General features: G+C 53.2%; 1 protein-coding gene across 3 annotated transcripts in view; it reads left to right on the forward strand.

The window, feature by feature from the left end:
* Positions 1–18,755, forward strand: part of PKNOX2 (PBX/knotted 1 homeobox 2) — a 256,654-nt gene that overhangs the window by 163,532 nt on the left and 74,367 nt on the right. For all 3 annotated transcript variants that reach the window (XM_082682727.1, XM_082682729.1, XM_082682728.1), the window contains one exon: positions 16,179–16,287. In XM_082682727.1, coding sequence (XP_082538853.1) covers positions 16,201–16,287 — 87 coding nt within the window. In that variant the 5' untranslated portion in view covers positions 16,179–16,200. The remainder of the gene's footprint in view (positions 1–16,178; positions 16,288–18,755) is intronic.

Raw genomic sequence — 18,755 nt, forward strand, 5'->3', positions numbered from 1 at the left:
GGGTAGCAATTACACATCAGTTTGGGGAGCATTTACATTTTGCAATTACAATTTAAAAATAAGCCTCGTTAATGAGCTCCACGTGTCAACGACAAACCCTAACTGACATACTCTCCTGGGCTTGCCTGCCTCCCCCTGAAGTCAGAGGCTCGGTGGAGGCAGAGGTACCTAGGGAGACACGGGCGAGGCCGGGGGCAGCATCGGAGGGCCCACAAGAGCCGTCAGTGTGCCCTTGAGGTTGGTGGAGGACAGGTGTGGGGCTGAGCACCTCAAAACCTAGAATTCGGCACTCCAGCTTCCCTCTCTTCCCTGCACTCACGCTCCGTCTCAGCCCATCTCCCTCCGAGAGCTGACACAGCAGGACCTTGTGTCCTCAGCTGTGAGAAAGGGAGCTTCCACTGGCGGTACCCTCCGAGGTGGGAATTTTCCGAGCCCTGTAGAGCAAACATCACACCTAGTCAGGAGCCAGCCAGCCAGTGTGCCTGGATACTCCTGGACTGGGTAGAGGGACTGATCACACAGGCAGGGAAGGGAACACAGGAAGGGACCAGGATTAGTCGCATCGCAGTTGGGGAAGGACACGTCTCCTCTTATAGTTGGCTATCCTATATTTCATGAAGCCCTCTGATCTCTTGGGCTGGGACTTTGGAACCAGACACATCCACATTCAAATTCTAGCTCTGCTCTTCCTTGGCTGTAAGGTTTGGGGCAAGTTAAATAACTTGTGTTTTCTGACTAGCATTGTCTTTATGCAATTGGGATAAGTGTATTTACTTTAGACGTCGTCTTTGAGGATTAAATGAGATGATATAGGAGAAAGCATCTCATCCAGCAGCCGGCACAAGAAATGTCCCGTAAAGTTCAGCTCCTCACCATGCCCCTCCCCAGGAGCCCCAACATGCTTCCTCCTGCCCCCATTTCCCAGCCACCAGGGACACTAAGGAAGGACAGTCTGGTCTGATTTTGCCCCGTCTCCCCTCCAAGTCAAGCCATCTGTGCCCTGAGCAACTCCTGAAGGGGATCCCCCCACCCCCTTCCACTCACACCCTGGCCAGCTCCCTATAGGATTTTCTGCAGAGCCTTGGCCTCAGGCCTCCGTTCCCGCCCTCCACTTCTCAGGGGCTGGCTCCGGACTCCGGCTTTCAACAGCCCAGTTCTCTCTTCTGGACAGAACTTCAACAGAGTGACCTTTTATCAGGCCCCACCTCTGTGCTTTCTTCTGTGAAATGAGGGAGGTGGGCCAGGCGCTCTCTGAGTCTTGACCTCTGTAAGGCTCCAATGCTCCCTCCCCAGAAGCTTCCAGGGAAAGGCTTTCATCTCCTGAGCAGCCTCATCCAGGCCAGGCTTGGGGCTGACCACGTATCATCAAAAACTGACATGATACTTGAAACAGATATAAAATAGCTCTTCCCTGTGGCAAAACCAGAGACGTTTCTTACACAAATCCGAGACAAGGAGGACTTCCAAAAGCAGGCCCCTTGACATAGGGCGGAGAACACAGAAAGGAAGATAATCTCACTAGTTCAGGTGCTTAGGCAAACCGTTGTTAAATAGCATGTTGTACAAACTGTTCTAAGAACTTGCTTTTTTAACCTAGGCTCTGTAATGGACAGCTTTCCAGGTCAAAATAGGTTGACTCCATTGTTTTTAACCACCGCATAGTATTCTCCTCTGTGGACGTTTCATTATTTATTTTAGGAATTTTTAAAATTAGAAGTAAAGGGTACATGAGGGAAAAACAGTGTAAGAGATATAAAATAGAATAAAAAGGGTCCCTTCTTTCCCTACCTCTACCCACAAGGTCCAAATGACCCCAAAGTTAACTACAATTAACAGTCTCTGATTTTAATTATTTGGTGGCTGATGTTTCCTGTGTTGTGTTATGTAATATACTTGAATCCCTCTTTCTTAATTTGTGTATTTATCTATTCACTCCTTGCTATGCAAGCTAGGGAAATTAGCATGTATTCTCCCCTTCCAGTTTGACTTGGTTTGATAATTTTTATTAAACCATATTTGCTACTATGTTTGATGTAGAGTATTATATAGAATATAGTGTGTCTATATATTACATGGTATATATTGTATAGCACATAGTGATTTATATCATGAACTCTATGTTATGTGTAGTCCGGATAATACTAGCTTTATAGAGTTATAAGATGTACAGTCTCACTGTAGCTCCCTCTGCATTCCTCATACAGGTAGATTGTAGGATAGAAATATTATCTGACCACAGAACTAAATAGTGTGATTTGACCAGGGGAAAGGAAATGGAACGGTCTGTTGTGACAACTTGGCCGCTGCAGGAGAATCTTCTGAGCACCCCCGCCATGTACCGCCTGTCCCTCCCACCCCCCACCCCTCCAGCTTGCTCCCTCCCACTGGCTTCCGCTGGACGCCACCATGTCTTGCGTGGACACTATTCTCTTTGTCTAATTCCTCTGTTTTACTGAAATACCACCTCTAATTATTTCGATAGGGATGAGTGGGAAATAAACTCTGAGTTCTTACGTGTCCAAAACAGACTTTACTTTGCCTTCAAACTTGATTGATCTTCAGATAAAGCTCAGAATCCCATGTGCAAACCCTGTTCCTCTTAGGTTTCGAAGACATTATTTTACCATCTTCCTATTTCTGATTTTGCAATGAGAATTTAGGGAAACTTTCAGTTTGCTTTTCTTTTGCAAGTTCAAAAACGTCACTACTGTGTGCTAAGGCTTGAGATTTTGTTTGCTCCTTTCTTTTTTTCATTACCCCTACTCACGCCCTGGGGCCACTTTCCATCTGAAGTCATCTGTCTTGCTTCAGCTCAGGGAAATGGTCATTTCATTATTTCTTTGCTTATCCTGCTCACTTGTCTCTGTTTGCTCCTGGAACATCCATTGCCCAGCACAGAGCCTGGTGCATAGTAGATGCTCAGTTAATGCTTACTGAAGTTATTGCTTGGGACCTAGATTCTGCTTAGGTCTCTATTATCAACTCACTGCGTGGACCTGGACAAGTTTTCTCATTTGAACAGAGAGGTCAGACCTCATAACTGCTCTGGAGGCTTCCACTCTGTGGGTCCTCTGGCAATCTGTCCTGGAGCTTTGAGTCCCTGCCAATCCTGGGACTGGGGAAGAAGCGAAAGTGAGAAGTGAGAGGAAGGCAGAAGGTGGACAGTAAGGCAGCCACAGTGGCCAGCCTCCTGAGATGTACATTTCCCTGAACCTTTCATCGGTTCAGCAACCCCAGCCCGTCCCCCATGGGGACCTCTCTCTTTGACCTTCCCAATCATTCTTAAATGGGCCTTCTTTCCTCTTCATCTCTCCTCCCTATATCTTCTCAGCTCACCTCCACACAAAGCTCCCATTAGTGAAATAATCCTGACCATGGCAAGTGTCTCATTAAGTGAGATTTTTTTTTCACTTTTATGAATCCCAGGACAAAGAGACAGCAGACTTCCCTCCGCAATCCTGCACAGCAGGTGCTCCGACCTGAGACAGCCAGGCCCTAAAAAAGAGAGGAAAGATGAGAAGTCCCTACCAATAGATAGCTCGGCTCTGCCCCAGCTTGGGCTCCCTTGTGCCCTGGGGGAGGCATCTTGGATGAGAATTCCCCACTTGCTTCTCGTCCCCACCCTGGAGACTGGCTCTGGGAACAGACACCTCACACACAGCTCCCCTGACTGCCCAGACCAATCTGCTCTGGACAGAACCTCTAGATCTGGGAGCCAAGATGATTTGTTCCTTTTCCCTGAGAGGGCCAGACGCTGGAAGATCCAGGTTCACAAGGGCTCAGATCCCAGAAGATCATTCTCTGTTCTAAGACAGAGCATCCTAATTGGTCCCTAAGAGCCAGAGTTCACCGTCTTCTCTCTTCTTGCATCTCCTGTCCTTGCTCTGCCATGGAAAGTGGCATCCCCTCTTACTGGAGAGAGAAGAGGGGCAAGTGAAAGGGCCACAATTTTGAACGTCAAGTCCACAAAGATTCTGTACCGAAGGCAGGCATGAGAGCTTAACGATAGAACACGAGTTGGCACTGCGAAAAAGGCAGTATTAAGATTCGAGGTGAGTTCTAACTTTCAGACAAACCACTAGTATTCAAAGAGTCTGCTGCTAATATGAAACACTTCTCCTCGGTGCCTGAGTGCAGCAGAAAGGGCCAGGAGATGACTAAAGGTTTCCTTATTAGAAGCCTGAGAACTACAGCCCCCTTTCCAAGGCTGGGTTTGAAGGGGCTGGGCTTGGCAGGGGGACAGGCAGGAGCCAGTGGGAAGGAGAACACAGCTGTGGTCCTCTGCACTTTGTTTAGCAGCTACCTGCTCAGGAGGCTGTGGGTAACAACCCCGCCCCCGGCCTGTAGAGATGACCTAACTGGTCCCCCATTCGGACCACTGCCCAGAATCCATCTGGGCTGGAACAGGAAGAAGGTGGGAAGGAGAGAGTGCACAGGAAGGGACTTCTGCAGGGGGAGAAAGCTAGGACTTGGGGAGCTATGACAAGAGATGGGCTACCCCCCTAAGGATGGGCTGCCCCAACTTGAAAAACCAACGCTGTGCAACTGGACAGGCTTTCCAAAGCTGGAGCCAGGTGCCTCCGAGCCTGTGAGTCATGGGCACACTTCCCTCCAGAACAGGGACTTCTCTGCCGCTGTGGGTGGTCCTGGAAAACCAGGGGCGGGTGGGGAAAGACGTCCAAGCTGAGACATCCATGGAGAGCAGACGGCCCTCAGACTGCACGCTCCCTTCCAGCCCACCCCGGCCGGGGAGTGGGGGGGGCCCACCTGGGCCGCAGCAGGGCCCCACAGTCCTGGCTGACAGGACGGAGACGCTGACGGAATCCCAGTCACTCGTGAGTCAGAGCCCCGGCCCCAGTGCCACGGGGTGTGGGGTCAGGGCCCTGGCTTGCCCCGCTTTAGCACAGCACAAGTCCCCGGACTCTGACTCCCAGACAGCTAACGCACACGATCGAATTCCCCATTACACATCACCCCTTCGGTGCAGACTTCCCCCACGGATTTCTGTCATTTCATATGCATCCTTTAATTGTGTTCCCTCCCTTCCTGATGGAAACCCCAGTCCAGCGAGTGGACAGTGGAGACTCAAGATGAGCCTCTTTCTCTATTTTTTTTTTTTAAGATTTATTTATTTATTTGACAGAGAGAGAGAAAGAGAGATCACAAGTAGGCAGAGAGGCAGGCAGAGAGATGGAGGAAGCAGAGCCCCATGCGGGACTCCAACCCAGGACCCTGAGATGATGACCTGAGACAAAGGCAGAGGCTTAACCCACTGAGCCACCCAGGCCACCAAGACGAGCCCCTCTTTCAGCTTCCTGTTCCCCGTCTTTGTCTCCGTGGTGTGATGGGCATGAGACCCCTACTTCTCGCTATCAGCACCACTACCAGGGTTCCCTCTTCCACTCACTTTTGTGAAATAACAGCAGGAAACCGTAATGAAATATTTAGGTAACTGTGGACCCACGCAGCTGTCCGAAGCTGCCGGGGGCTGGCGGGAGGGGCTGCCGAGGGGGGGCCTCCATTCACAGGGGCGAACGAAGCCGCGTGCCTTAACGGGGCTGCGCATGCCCAGGGTGGATGACTATCACAGAATTCACGGAAATCCAGGACGTGGGGAAGCGCTTTGGATGGTACGACCCAGTTGGTAGCTTGTCTCCACAATCACTTTTGCCTCTTCTGTACTTCTCCCACCTGCTGGGGGGCTCACTCCTCTGGCGTTCCCCTCCTCCACCCTGAGACTTGTAGGTTAAACGTTCAGTCGCAGACAGCAGACCATGGGTCACATTGGAAGACTTCCTCAATGGCTCCGAGCCTCAGTTTTCATGCTGGTGAATGGGCACAGCCCTCCTGCTTACACCAGGCAGTGGCTGGGAAAAAGACACAAGGTTATCTGCATCAGAAACTTAGCAAAATGCCTGGGGCCTAGGGAAAGCTCAATAAATAGCAGCCCTTATTCGGTCCATTTACCATCTCACTCCCCTCAAAATTTGCTCCCCGGACACAAACTCACTCTCCGCGAGGTGTACATGACTGCTGGAATTGGAAGAGCTCTGTTTTCCAGATTTGTTTGTTCCTTTCACATTTTAACAGTAAGCCAAAGAAATTAAATTGTAATTGTGTACATATCCTAGTCCCATAAGGAGATAGAGCTTGTGAAATTGTACGGCAGAGGATTTCTGTCCCCTAAAAAGGAAACGTGAGGAAGGGCCATGATCTTGTCTACCGAAGAGCACAAGGTTCGGTGGGCGAGATGGGGCATGCGGGTGGGAAGCAGATCCCCCACGACACAGAAACACACATAGTGATCGTTCATGCTTCCGTGCTGTACTTCTGCTTCAAGGAAGAGTAGAGTTTTGAGCAAAATTTTGATGAAGGAAAGGACACGAGAGTGTAATACAGAGACCTTAATGGCAGATGAAACGCACAGCAAAAAGCATGGAGGAAAACTTTCATAAGGTGATAGAGGGCGTTTCTGCTCCGCTGGGGCTGGAGACCGGTTGGCAATGCCCAGGAATGGGCTCACTGCCCAGCATCACTTTGTCTTTCGCACATGGCGGCCATCATCCTCCCTTCCCTGGGCCTCCCCCCACCCCAACAGATGAGGAACACAGAGCCAGTGTCCCCGCTGTCATTCCAAACAGCCATGAGGACCAAGCTTGAGGGAGGCTCCTGGGCAGCCTTTCCTCCCTGAGCTGACCTTGTCGCTATGGACGCTCCTCGGTCTCCCTCCTTTTTCTCACAAGCTCCCCTGGGCCACCCCAAAGGCCTAGGGAGGAAGGACATCCATTAGCTGGGTGAGGAAGTATCAGGGACGAGTGGCTTTTCTGTGATAAACTGAGCCCAGAGAGCCACTTGCTTTAACAGCCCTGACTCTTGAGCGTTTTTTTCTGGAGGCAATTTTTTAGAAAACAGAACCACCTATCATCCAGCCAGAGGACATGGTATCTTCCTAAGAGAGAAAAGGGGCCCAGCTGACCCTCCTTGGAGCATCTGGTTCCAGCAGAATCTGAGAGCATCGCAAGGGACAGATGGACTAAGAATCAGGGTCCCTTATCCCTATGGATGCCACCGCCCGCCCCAGTCCTGTGGCTCCAGCCCCCTCCCTGCCCACCCCTGACTTCCCTCCTCTCTCCAGCTCCCCGGGAGTGCCGTTCTCCCAGTGTGCCTGCCTCGGAGAAGAGAAAGATTTCTGAAAGGGAGGGAGGCAGATAGGGCAGCAGGGAGATGGCTGCTTGGCTCCCTCCATCTGGGCTTCCCAGCATCTGAGCTGTTCCTCTGTCTCTGCTGAGTTGTGAGCCTCAGGGGCCCAGCCCGTGTTGTTTTCTCAGCTCTGTTCCCGAGCAGCGGCTGCCGTCAGCTCTTGACAAATAATAATAAACCTGGGAATCAGGTTTGTCGAGGGGGATTTCGGTCCCTGGGTTCATTTTTAGATTTGTTTCTCTCTGTGTGTGTGTGTGTGTGTGTGTGTGTGTGTGCGTGCGCAGACAGGAGAGCACGTGATGGTGTCTTGGGGGAGCAGGCTGGGGCTCCCAAGTGCCCTGGCAATCCACCCTCACTGTAGCTACCCAAGAACAGGAGGGCTCTCCTCTGCCCCTGATCCTTGGGACTGCTTGCACATTTAAAAGATAAGAGAAAGAATTGAATGAAAGGCCTCTAGCTCTCTCCTTTCCCTGTTCCTCCCTGCCTCTCCCACTCATGCTATTTGGGTAGAGCTGAAGGGGGCTAGCCATGAAACAGAATCCCAGCTCTAGGTTCCAGAGTTGCCTGAGCCATGGGGGGGAACTTGGCAACAGGCCCAGGGAGAGGCTTCTTGATGGAACCTTCAGGTGGGCCCCACCGGGCCAGCAGCACGACCTCCTGGCCTCCACTCCTGAGATGCAGCGCCAAGGGGAGGGCTTTCCTGAAAACAGGAAAATACTCAGAGTCGAGCATTACAGGCAAAAGCTGGACCAAACTGTGGGTAAGCATGAAATTTAGGGTCCTACGGTGGGGCCCCTCCGGAGCGGAGTGAGCAGTACCCCCTTCCAGCAGCGAGGGAGTGGCCGTTGGAGGTCATCGCTAACATCCCCCTGCCTCCAGGCAGGCAAAGGTGCAAAGCACTTACCTGTGAGACACGTGCAGGGATGGCACTTACCCTGATAACTGGCATGCTTCCCCCTCCCTTTCTGTTTTTTTGTTTTATTTTGTTTAAAGAAACCAAAGGGGGGAAAATTGCCAAGTTGTGAAGTGCTTTAAGAGGAGATGAGAATCTTCATCAAAATGCTAAAAGCTGGAGGGGGAGAGTAATGTGAAAACTCTTGCCTGCTATTTATGGGATTGATTCTCAGATCAAGAAGAAGCAAGCAGTCGGATGAAAGGAAAAGATAAAACCTGGTTGAGATTTTTCATTAAAGTCAAGATCACTCACATGTCAGTTCACTCTTTCTAGACATATTCCCACCAGTTTTTAGGCCAGCAGCTTTTTGAAGCTGGGAAAGGTGTGACAGCCCAGGCAGGGAGGAGAGTGAGGGCTCTGTCGCTTCCTGGCCCCAGTGTGGGGAAGCAGGAGGCAGGCAGGAAAGGAGGGCTGGGGAGTCGGCTCTCCTAACTCTGATCCTGGTCCACGTGTTTGAAGCCAAACTGCAAAATATATAAACTGGTTGGGGCGGTGGGGGGGAGGGGTCGGGGGCAAGGCGGCAGCCCTGAGGGGCCCAAGTCTGGGCCCTGATGTTCTCAGAACCCCCATGAATCAGGGAGGCATGGCAGGAACAGGAGGGCGAGGTGGGGGGCTCCCCTCTAGGCAGGGTGGTCAGGGGGTGTTGTGGTCTGTGACCACCAACAGACCCGCTCACAGCCAGCGCAGAGTCGAACCCTCTGCCTTCTGTAACTCCTGAGCATCCCCTCCCTAAACTGCGGCAAGAGGGATCCAGGGGACCTCCTAACCACCCCAGCTCCCAGAACAGGGTCTCTCAGCTGGGGTCAGAGTGCATAAATGATCTGTTGACCCAGCCACGAGGAAGATAAACTGCAAAATGGCTTTGGGGGTAGGGGCAGGAGAGGAGTGGAGACCCTTGGGAGGAGGACCAACACCATTTGGAAGAGACTGTCCTCCCTGTGTGGGGAGCAGGAGGGCCTCTGGCTTCTTTGACTTCACAGAAGGCTCTTACCCCTTCTGAAGACCATTTGCCCCACTTGGCAGTTAGGGCTGAGAAGGAGAGAAAGGTAGGGGGAGAGAGACATTTTCACATCTCTGAAAGCTCACACTGGCTTCTGCTCTGTCTCCATTCTGTTCCCTGGAGACCAGCATAACGGGGCATGACCCGGCACCACCACCCAAGTAGGCTTCTCAGAAAGGTAGTAAATGATAATTCGCTCAGAGAGCTGCGGGCAGCCAAGGGGTCTGAGTGGCCTCAGTTGCTCTCTTGCTGAAGTCAGTAGAAAATGATTTCCTATGGAGATGTCCAAGCAGGAACCAGAGGGGCACCAGGGAAGTCGTCCTTCTGACTGGGGCATTCTGCAGTGACCTGGGGCTCTGTGCCAGGTGCAGTGTCCATGCAGACCTGGGTCATGGTGGAGCGGTGGCTAATTTTGGACCTTTAGCCAGCCGGCCTTCAGGACGGCAGGGGTCTGCTCCTGAGTGCAAAGACTGCTAGGGTCTCCCTCCACCTAATGCTTCCTTCGGTAACGTAGAGTTCTGGCTCTCACGCCCCACTCTGAGCCTGCTCTTATCAGACCTGAGGACTTCCACTCACCCCGAGCACCCGAGGTCAGAGAGATGGGGCAAAGCAGCATCCATGAGGCCACAGCACTCCTGTCCCCTGAATCCTTGAGCCCCTGACCTCCCCCCCGATTCCTAGAGCACCCGGTCCAGCGTTTGGGAGGCTCCTGGGGGGCTGGCCCCTTCCCTTCCTTCCTCAAGGACCCTTCGCTTCTCCCTCACTTGCAGACATGTCAACCAGACCTCCTCACATTTTCAAGCTTCCCAGCCCAGAGTTACAACCTCCCTTTCACCTCCATGCTCTCCACCGTCCCGGCCGTGGCCCCACCCGCCACCACCCAGCGCTAGCTCCGTACACCCCACACAGTGACCACGGTGTTTCCTCCAAATCTCAAGATTTCTAGCCCTTCCTGGGTTTTGCGCAGAAATCTGGTGTGTGTGTGTGTGTGTGTGTGTACGCACCCCTGCGTTTCTTTAGATAAATCCACAGAGTCACATGAAATCAGTGACAGGTTGACACCGTTATTTCAAGATTCATCGCTCTGAGTTGCCAGCGCAGGAGACCTAGCCAACTCCTTCCCACCACCAACACTTTTTTTCCAAGCATAATTTATAGCAGTGGGGTGAATTTGTTTCCAAAAGATGAATATCACACTATCAGCAACAGCTGCCTCTCATTTTTATTTGTTTTTAAATTTGACTCAAAGTCCAATTCTCTATACACATCCGAAGCTGTAAATCCTAAGGCGACTGATTACATGATTTAGTAAACAGGTTCTATTATATAATGCAATTAAAGCAGGGCTCTGAGGCGCCACCTACAGGCCGCTTCTGGGAAGGGATCTGAGCCAGAGACTCCTTTTGGACGAGGCTCTCTCTAGGCGGAAGGAAAATAAAGGGGATTGCGCCAGGGTCGAGGCGGCAGCTCCGGAGGGAGAAGTTGCAGCCAGCCAGGTTACTAATGCAGCCTTTTGGTCTCTCCTGCTGAGTTCACTCTGTTATTTCAGTCTCCTGCAAATCTGTCTAGACGTCAGAACCCAGGCCTGGGCAGCTGCTCAGAGGGCTCCCTCCCTGGCCTGGGATAGGGTGTGGGATGGGGGCTTCTGGGCTGGGGGTGCTGGGGAGAGCTCCTGGCTCTCCCGCCTCAGGGGCCTCTCTCCCTCACTCTCAAATGGGCACTGAGGAGGAGAAGACATGAGCTGGCTAGCCTTTGAAATGAAGCTAGAGGGGAGCCTGGGTGGTTCAGTGGGTTAAAGCCTCTGCCTTCTGCTTGGGTCATGATTCCAGGGTCCTGGGATCGAGCCCGCATCCAGCTCTCTGCTCAGCAGGGAGCCTGCTTCCCTTACTCTCTCTCTGCCTACTTGTGATCTCTGTGTGTCAAATAAATAAATAAAATCCTAAAAAAAAAAAAAAGAAAGAAAGAAAAAAGAAATGAAGCTACAATCCAACTATCTCCCTTCCATTCAACCAAGCTTGTATTGAGGGCTTCACTGTGGGCAAAGACTTCCAGAATATTCTGGTGAAATCCCTCATTTTGCAGTCCAAGAGGGGAACTTGACTTGTATTGGCCACAGATACATGACAGAGCTAGATGAGGATGCCAGACTTTTTGACCCTGAGCACAGGCTTTGAGCAAGGGAATTTAGGAAAAGAGGGAAAGGAGGCCCAGGCAGGGGATGGGACTTCCACAGCCTCTACGTGTAGCTAGGGAAGGAAAATAATGAAAATACTGCCGGTGTGTGTCAGAGGGCAGAAGAGAAGGGCTTCTGTGTCTTAGCTTCCTTCCTAGGGAAAGAAGGATAGCAGGAAGGAAGGGAGGGAGGGAAGGGAGGAAGGAAGACAGACCCAGGGCCAGTGTGCCCTCCGCTCGCCCCTCTGCCCTAAACTACAACACTCTGCAGATGAATCAGGTTCTGGGGCCTCAAGAATTCTAGCTTCTCCAAAGAGCTTTTGTAAGCGGGAGTCACGCACATGTAGCTGGGGAGAGGAGAGGGAACTTGCTTCCCTGGGCGCCAAGAGAGAAACTGGACCAGAAGTGGGAGCAGGGATGGATGAAGAAAACAGGACTATCAGGGTAGGAAAGGATGGAAACACTTCCACACCTTGGCGGGTGCCCACCATCCACCTAGCCTCCCATCTAGGGCCATGAGGCGGGACTGTGAGGAGCCAAAGGGAACCGGTCCCATCCCCGCCCCCTCCAAGCGGGTGCCAGATACAATGTAGTCTCTGCTAGGGTCAGAGGGCGAGAACAAATGCTGTCGGGCCAGCTGGCCAGAGAGTTCCCAATTAGACTTTGTTTCTCATCCTTAAGGCCCTGAGCCCCCAACCCCAGCACCCCAGCCCAATTACTGCCGGGCAGCATTAACCCCTTGGTGCCCCAGGCCGTTAATGGAATGTTAATTGGTCTAATGGGTTTCATGTCAACAAGTCCTAATGAGCTCCTTCCTAACGAGCTTGCTATTTTTTTCTAAGCCTGTTTGTCAACACACTGGAGTTGGGGCTACAGACCCAGGGCCTCACCTCACTGGGCTGAGGGAGCAAGAGTTGAGACAGGGAGTGGGTGCTCCCTGGCTGCCCATTCCTACTTCCTAAAGGGGTGTCTTTTGATGTCCCCTCACCCACCCCCAACCTGTGCATCACAGCCTTCCTGGGCTCCTGAGCTCTATAAAATGGCGGTTTTAGCTCCTTTTGATAATATCAGTGACACGCATTATTTCTTCTTGGAGATCACTGTGGGGTTGAATGTTGCATTAGGGTTTTGTGTTTTGTTTTGTTTTGTTTTTTTTCCTCCCTCCCAGCTGTCCTAAAATAAAGGTTTTCAACATTAAGAACAATCTTTTGACGTGAGCCTGCCTTCGATGGGAAATTTCTCGATGGTAAATCATTCCTCGTGCATCCTCCATTTGCAGTCTTGGCTGCGCTCCCTGGAGTGCCCTGGTGTCTGGTAACAGAGCGCTGGGGCCTCTGCGCAGGGCGGAGCAGCCTCTCTGAGCCACTGACAAATGCCGGAAGCCAGAGACTGCAGTTTCTAGAGCCCAGGCCTACTATTCCCCTCCGGACTCTTGAAGAAAGTGTAAAAAGGGCCGGGTACGCAGGGATAGCTCAGGGAGCTCCCTCCACCCACTACGGAGTCTCACTGCGCCCAGCTTCAGACAAGAGAAGTTGGATCCCCACATCCTTCTCTCCAGGGAGGTTCCACACAGCCCTCAGCTCCCCCAAGCCTCGCCAGTGGGGTTCCCCAAGGACGGGGGAGTGCCTGTGCTTGTGGAGTGGTGTGAAGAAAAGAGCAAGCTTCCGGAGATGGGTGTGGGGTCTCCCCTAGCGTCTCCTTACCAGAAGCTTCCGTGCCTGAGTGAGCAGAGAACTGACGAAACTTAAGCCTCTGATGAAAAGTCCTCCTGTTCTCTGGCAGGAGAAGCCCCCAGAGGGCAATGGGTTAGTGGCCTAGTGGCCTGTGGTGACCCCAGAGAGGGGGAGGGGAGGGGTAAAGGCCATCTGGGTCCTCAGAAATTGTTCTTGTGTCTTCTGGCGAGGCAGGTCTGGCCCCAGCTCCCAGCCTGACAGACTCCAGACTGAAAAATCTCCTCTCAGCTTGGGCGTCGGTGGTTGCTTCTGGCTGCAGACCTCTTTCACCCATCTCTCTTTGCCCCCAGGCTGGGTAGCCCTCCTGCCATTGCATATATTTCTAGGGACAGCAACTCCAAAATGACCCCAGCTCTCATTCACTGAACAGTGAACAAAAGAAAGCAAATTAAAGACCCCTCTATTTAGCCCCAGTCCTCCTCATTAAGTGTCCTCTGCTCTGCCTTTACTGACTTTCTCCTGCGTGAAATGAGGTTACCCCAAGACCCAAACCCAAGGTTAAAGGGAACCCGTTGCCCCTAAGAGGAGAGAGAAACCACCTAGGGAGTTCCCACCCCAGACTCTGCCCCCAGGCTCCCTCTTCTGGAGGCTGCTGGCACTACAGCCCTGCAGTGGTTCACTCTCTCCCCCGCCAGGGAGCTCCAAGGAAGCTCCAAGGAAGAGGTGTGAAGGCAGGTCCGGAGGCCCCAACCAAAGTTACCTCATCTGCCAGAGTTCCAGAAAAGGCTGAGCCTAACACACTCCTGAAATATCCCGATTTCCTCTTGTCCCTCAGTGTCTAACAGAGATTCCACACTCATTTTAATCTCTCAAATGTCTTCATTCTGGAAGTTTCTTCGGACATCTCAGGGAGTCTCTATCCTCTTTTTCCCTCGGGAAGACGTTCTGCTCTGCTTTTGCCTTCCTTGGATGTTTACCGCCACCCAGACAAAGAGCCAGCCACGAAGACAGACGTGGTTTTCCTGCCTGAAGTGACAGGCTCCCCCGAGGTCTCCCTTCTGACACTCTTGACAAAAATACAGAATGGATCTGGGTGCCTCATGTGTGTGCGAGGTGGGGAGACCCTGAGTGTTTCTATTGCAAAGACATCCTGGTGGTCTGTCATCTGAGGTAAAGCCAGGGGAGGCGAGGGGAGGTGGTAGAGAGGCCAAGGGGATGCCCTGCAGGCCCTGCAGAAGCCCTCTGTCCCTTTGGGGTCTCCTCCAGAACCTTCATTTCTCTTCATTTCTCTTTCTTCTTGCCTGCTGGGCCATCACCTCCCTGACTGATAACACTCCGAGGAGAGCTTGCCTCCTCTTGTTTATTCTCCCACACCTCCTAGCGTGTAGACGACACTTGATAAATAAATAGTCCGTGAATGAACACCTACACGTCCCATGTTTCCGCATGCACTTAAGGTCCGAGCATAGCTGGAGACTCAGGTCAGGCCAGCCTTCCTACTTCCTTATTTTCCTGAAAAATAACGAAAAAACACCTACACTCTGTCTCATACACACACACCCCTCAGGGTGCTGGAGACCAGGCCCTTCCCTTAGGCAGCTCCAAACACCCTCACATTACCACAGAATTCACATATGTGAACATTCCATAAGACCCTAGGGAAGGCATGGGAAGGCATCAGTGGAACGAGGAGGGAGCCCCACAGTGCAGTCAGGGAGAGGGAAGGGAAGTTCTGAGTCTGCGCTCACAAATGTTTCTAGCTCTTCAGCACCCTCCACCCCGGAGAAGCACAGGCCCCTTGCCCCACGGAGGTTCTTAGGAGTTTCCGGGCCCCATGATGGACAGACCTGCGGCAGGCAACTAGCCTGTGGTTTCCAGCTTTAAATATTTCAGGGCATCTAGTGTAGCTCAACAGCCTTCTGGGCGTTCCGTTTCCTTGGGGTGGGGAGTATTGCCAGGCTGTCTCCACTTACAACGCCACGTTCCATTTCAAGAAGAATCCGTGAGGCCCAGGAGGGGCAGCTCACTTACTGGTGATGGGTGGGGAGTAGTGCCGTTCAGGACAGCGGGGGACAGGGCACCTGGAGATTCGGGTCCAATCCCTGCTTCACTAGCACCACCTCACCCCCTCTACACACCCTCTGTCTCCTCCTCTGTTTGTAAGATGGGGGTGGTCTTGGCTCTGCTCCTCTGGCCCCAAGATGCTGGTGACTCCGTCCTGAATACAGGCTAAGGAGGCTTACTTAAAAGAACATCGCAGGGGCGCCTGGGTGGCTCAGTGGGTTAAGCCGCTGCCTTCGGCTCGGGTCATGATCTCGGGGTCCTGGGATCGAGTCCCGCATCGGGCTCTCTGCTCGGAAGGGAGCCTGCTTCCTCCTCTCTCTCTGTCTGCCTCTCTGCCTACTTGTGATCTCTGTCAAATAAATAAATAAAATCTTTAAAAAAAAAAAAAAAAGAAAGAACATCGCAGACATATCCATTGCTCCACAGTCACAAGCAAACACCTAGAAAAACTCGGCAAGTGACGGGAGGCTCACCCAGGCTCTTGGATGTCCCCCAGCCTCTTTCCCTTCCCTGAAGACCAACTGGTCTCCCCATCCTGGCCACCCCACCTTCCAGTCTGAGCAGGCCTGCACCCCCACCTCCCTTTTCGGCCACTAGGGGGTGTGACGAGCACGCCTGGGAGGGGTTAGCCTGCGCTCTCAGACCCTGGGGTAGTGAGGTGGGACTTAAGAGTTAGGGCAGGAGACCTCCTACCCCTGAGAGCCCAGGTGGCTGTTCCAGAAGCCTGGGAAAGGGCCAGCGCCCTTGTCTTGGGGGATACCCGAATTGCCGCCAGTGCCCTGTGCTGCCACCAGCCAGGCTCCCCTTCCCTTGCCCCTCCCCACCCACCAGGCCCCAGCTGATGCTGTACAAAGCATGGCTGGGGAGTGAGGGGTGTTCAGTTGTTTCACGTATCATTTGAATATCATTTCTTTTAAGTCAAAATGGCTCAGAAAGCCCCTCCCCACCCTGGCTTCTCCTCTTTAGCTTTCATTTGTTCCCCTAAAGGGCTTCCAGTGCTTGCTGTAGACCCTCAGTCCAGGTGGCCTGGCCTCAGAATATGTTGAGCCGGCTGGTCCCCAGGGCTCCCTGCGCTCAGCCTATTAACGGTGCGGCCCCCTTTCTCCTGCCACAGATCCTCGATGTGAATCAATCCCATGATGCAACATGCCTCCCCAGCCCCTGCTCTGACGATGATGGCCACGCAGAATGTCCCTCCCCCACCCTACCAGGACAGCCCGCAGGTGAGTGTCGACTGACCAAATGACGGGAAGGGGGTGCGGTGGCCTTCCCCGGGCGGGACAGAGTGAGGCCTCCCCCAGCTATCTCCTGGCCACACTCTGGGCTTCTCCCGCCTCTGGAGAGCCGGTCAACACAGGCCCCCGGAGGACCATTGCCTTTGAGAAAACCGGGTTTGGACCCTACTTGGGTAGCTCTGTCACCAACATCGGGGACCATGGTCTGGAGCCCCCAGTCATGGTCCTTTCCCCACCCTCAGCCTGCTTCCCTCTTGGAGCAGACATCAGACAACCCAACCCCTCATGCGGGGAGATCAGATGCCTATGAAACGAGTCTGCTTTTGAGTATCTGATGAAACCCTAATCAGAGGTTCTTCTAGAGCAGATCCCTCATTTACTGGTCACTGGAGCCCTTCTGTCCCACCTACTCTACCTGCCCATTCCAGGAATCACCCTTCTCTTCAGGATTCCGTTAGCTTCTTCCTAGAAAAAGGCCAGGACTGTATCTCTACGTCCTCCAACCCTTTCCCCCTGGTTCCCAGTTTCCATCCCTCAGCTCGGACACAACAGCCCCCCGAGCTCTCCTGAGACTCCATCCTGGTTGCCCCTCTTGAGACGGTGGCATTTTCGCGCTGCCTTGCTGTTGTCTCCTCCCCTCCGTCTGAGGCCCGGCCCAGCTTTTGTGGGTTGGGCTCCCCTGGTCCTTCAGAACCATCCCTTCGGACCCGTGCTTCCTCCCATGCTCACCTCCCTCCATACTTCGTTCTCTGGAGACCCTGAGTTAGTGATGTGGCTGTGCAGTCAGAGGGGCCTCAGTTCTCCTGCCCTTACCTTCACCCCCTCCTGTTTCCCTGGTCTCTCAAGTGAGTGCTACTTTGGTAAGGGGGTAGTGAGTATCTGTAATGTGAACGGACCCAGCTAGAGCCCTCGTTCACTCATTCACCCGGCAAATGGGCAGTGAAAGCCTACTGTGTGCAGGGGACCAGCAGCTCTGTCTGACGCCCTTCGCTCCTGAGCATTTCACACGCAGCCGTTCTCAGGGACTACGTAGCAGGTCTGTGCAGCACGAGGTGGGTATTAAGATGCAGACACAGGGTTGACTGAATTTGATCACATTAGGTCCGAGGATCCAGACCCCCGCAGCCTGGTGTGAGCATACAGCCGCTGCTCCATCCATCCCTGATTCCCCCCACCTCCCCCTGCCCCCAAGAAATCACCACTTTACAGAACGTCCAGCCTGCAGACCACCACTGACTCCTCTCCCCGCCGGAAATTCAAAAGCACTTGTCATTCTCCGGCCTTTCAACACACGTCCTTTTATCCCCACCCGTGCTCCAACATGTCAGCTCCACACCCCTTCCTCAGCTCTCTCCAACCCAGCCTCCTATGCGGCCTCCAGATCCTGCCCACATCTGGAGCTTTCTACGAATGACTGCAGGGGCGGACTCAGGATTTACGTGGTCCCTCTATTTGAAAGCTTCCAGGCATGCGACACCATGTCAGGACCCTCCCCTCCATAGTCAGAATGAAATGCGGGAGGCCTGGCCTGTGGAGACCTAGGAGCACAGAGGCCATCATGGGGAATGAGCTTCCTCCTTCCTCAGTAGAGGAAGCCTGTGCTCGGGCAGCATTGGGGACCCCCAGGGTCCCGATAAAGTCAAGCACTTCGGCTCCGTTTCTTTTGTGGTTAGATCCTACTCTCCTAGCTTCACAGTAGAAATGGGGGACAGACGTGGGGTCACTTCCTATTCTTAGCAGGTGGTGGGTGCCAAGGCCTCATACGTGACGCTCGGGGACAGACGAGGGCAGGGCCAAGAGGTCAGAGAGCATTGGACCAGCACAGCTGGTGGATGCTGCCTCCCTCCCGCCGGCCCCAAGCCTTGTTTTGCCTGCTGGGGCAGCTGGGAGAAGTCTGGGTTTGGTGGGGATTAGCGGGAAAGCTGCAGCAGGGCCTCTGTGGTCCAAGAATGCTATCCGGGCGTTGTTAAGTACAGGAGCCTAATTTAATTCTCAGCATACAGCTGAGAACTAATACATCCCAGCTGCTAAGGAACGTAATGGAGGTGGGGCCGCAGCTCTCGGGCCCTAGGGCCCCCAGAAGTCACCAGTGAGCGGCTCGAGCCTTTCGGGGGAGGGAGCGAGGCTCTGGGTCCCCATCTAGGGGCTCCGAGTTAGACGCCCTGGGCAGGGACTGTCGCAAGGCTCTCCTCTCTGAGGAACCACCAGGACTTCACCTTGGGAAATCCATTTACAGCAAAGGAATACTTTGCCCTGAGGAAGCCACACATCTATTTGTAACCCCAGGGCCCTGGGAACAAGTGTCTGACAGGAAGTGTCGTCGTCACTGGTCAAGTGACCGAGCCAAAGTCTGGGGTCCTGATGGCCTTGGTTAGGCCACTAGGCTATGGCTGGGTTGCCATGGGCCTTCCCTGAGCCAGTGCGGTTCCCAAAGAAAATGAATCAGGATGGGGAGT

Source organism: Mustela nivalis (genome assembly GCF_964662115.1).
Source record: "Mustela nivalis genome assembly, chromosome: 9".
NCBI classification, from domain to species: Eukaryota; Metazoa; Chordata; class Mammalia; order Carnivora; family Mustelidae; genus Mustela; species Mustela nivalis.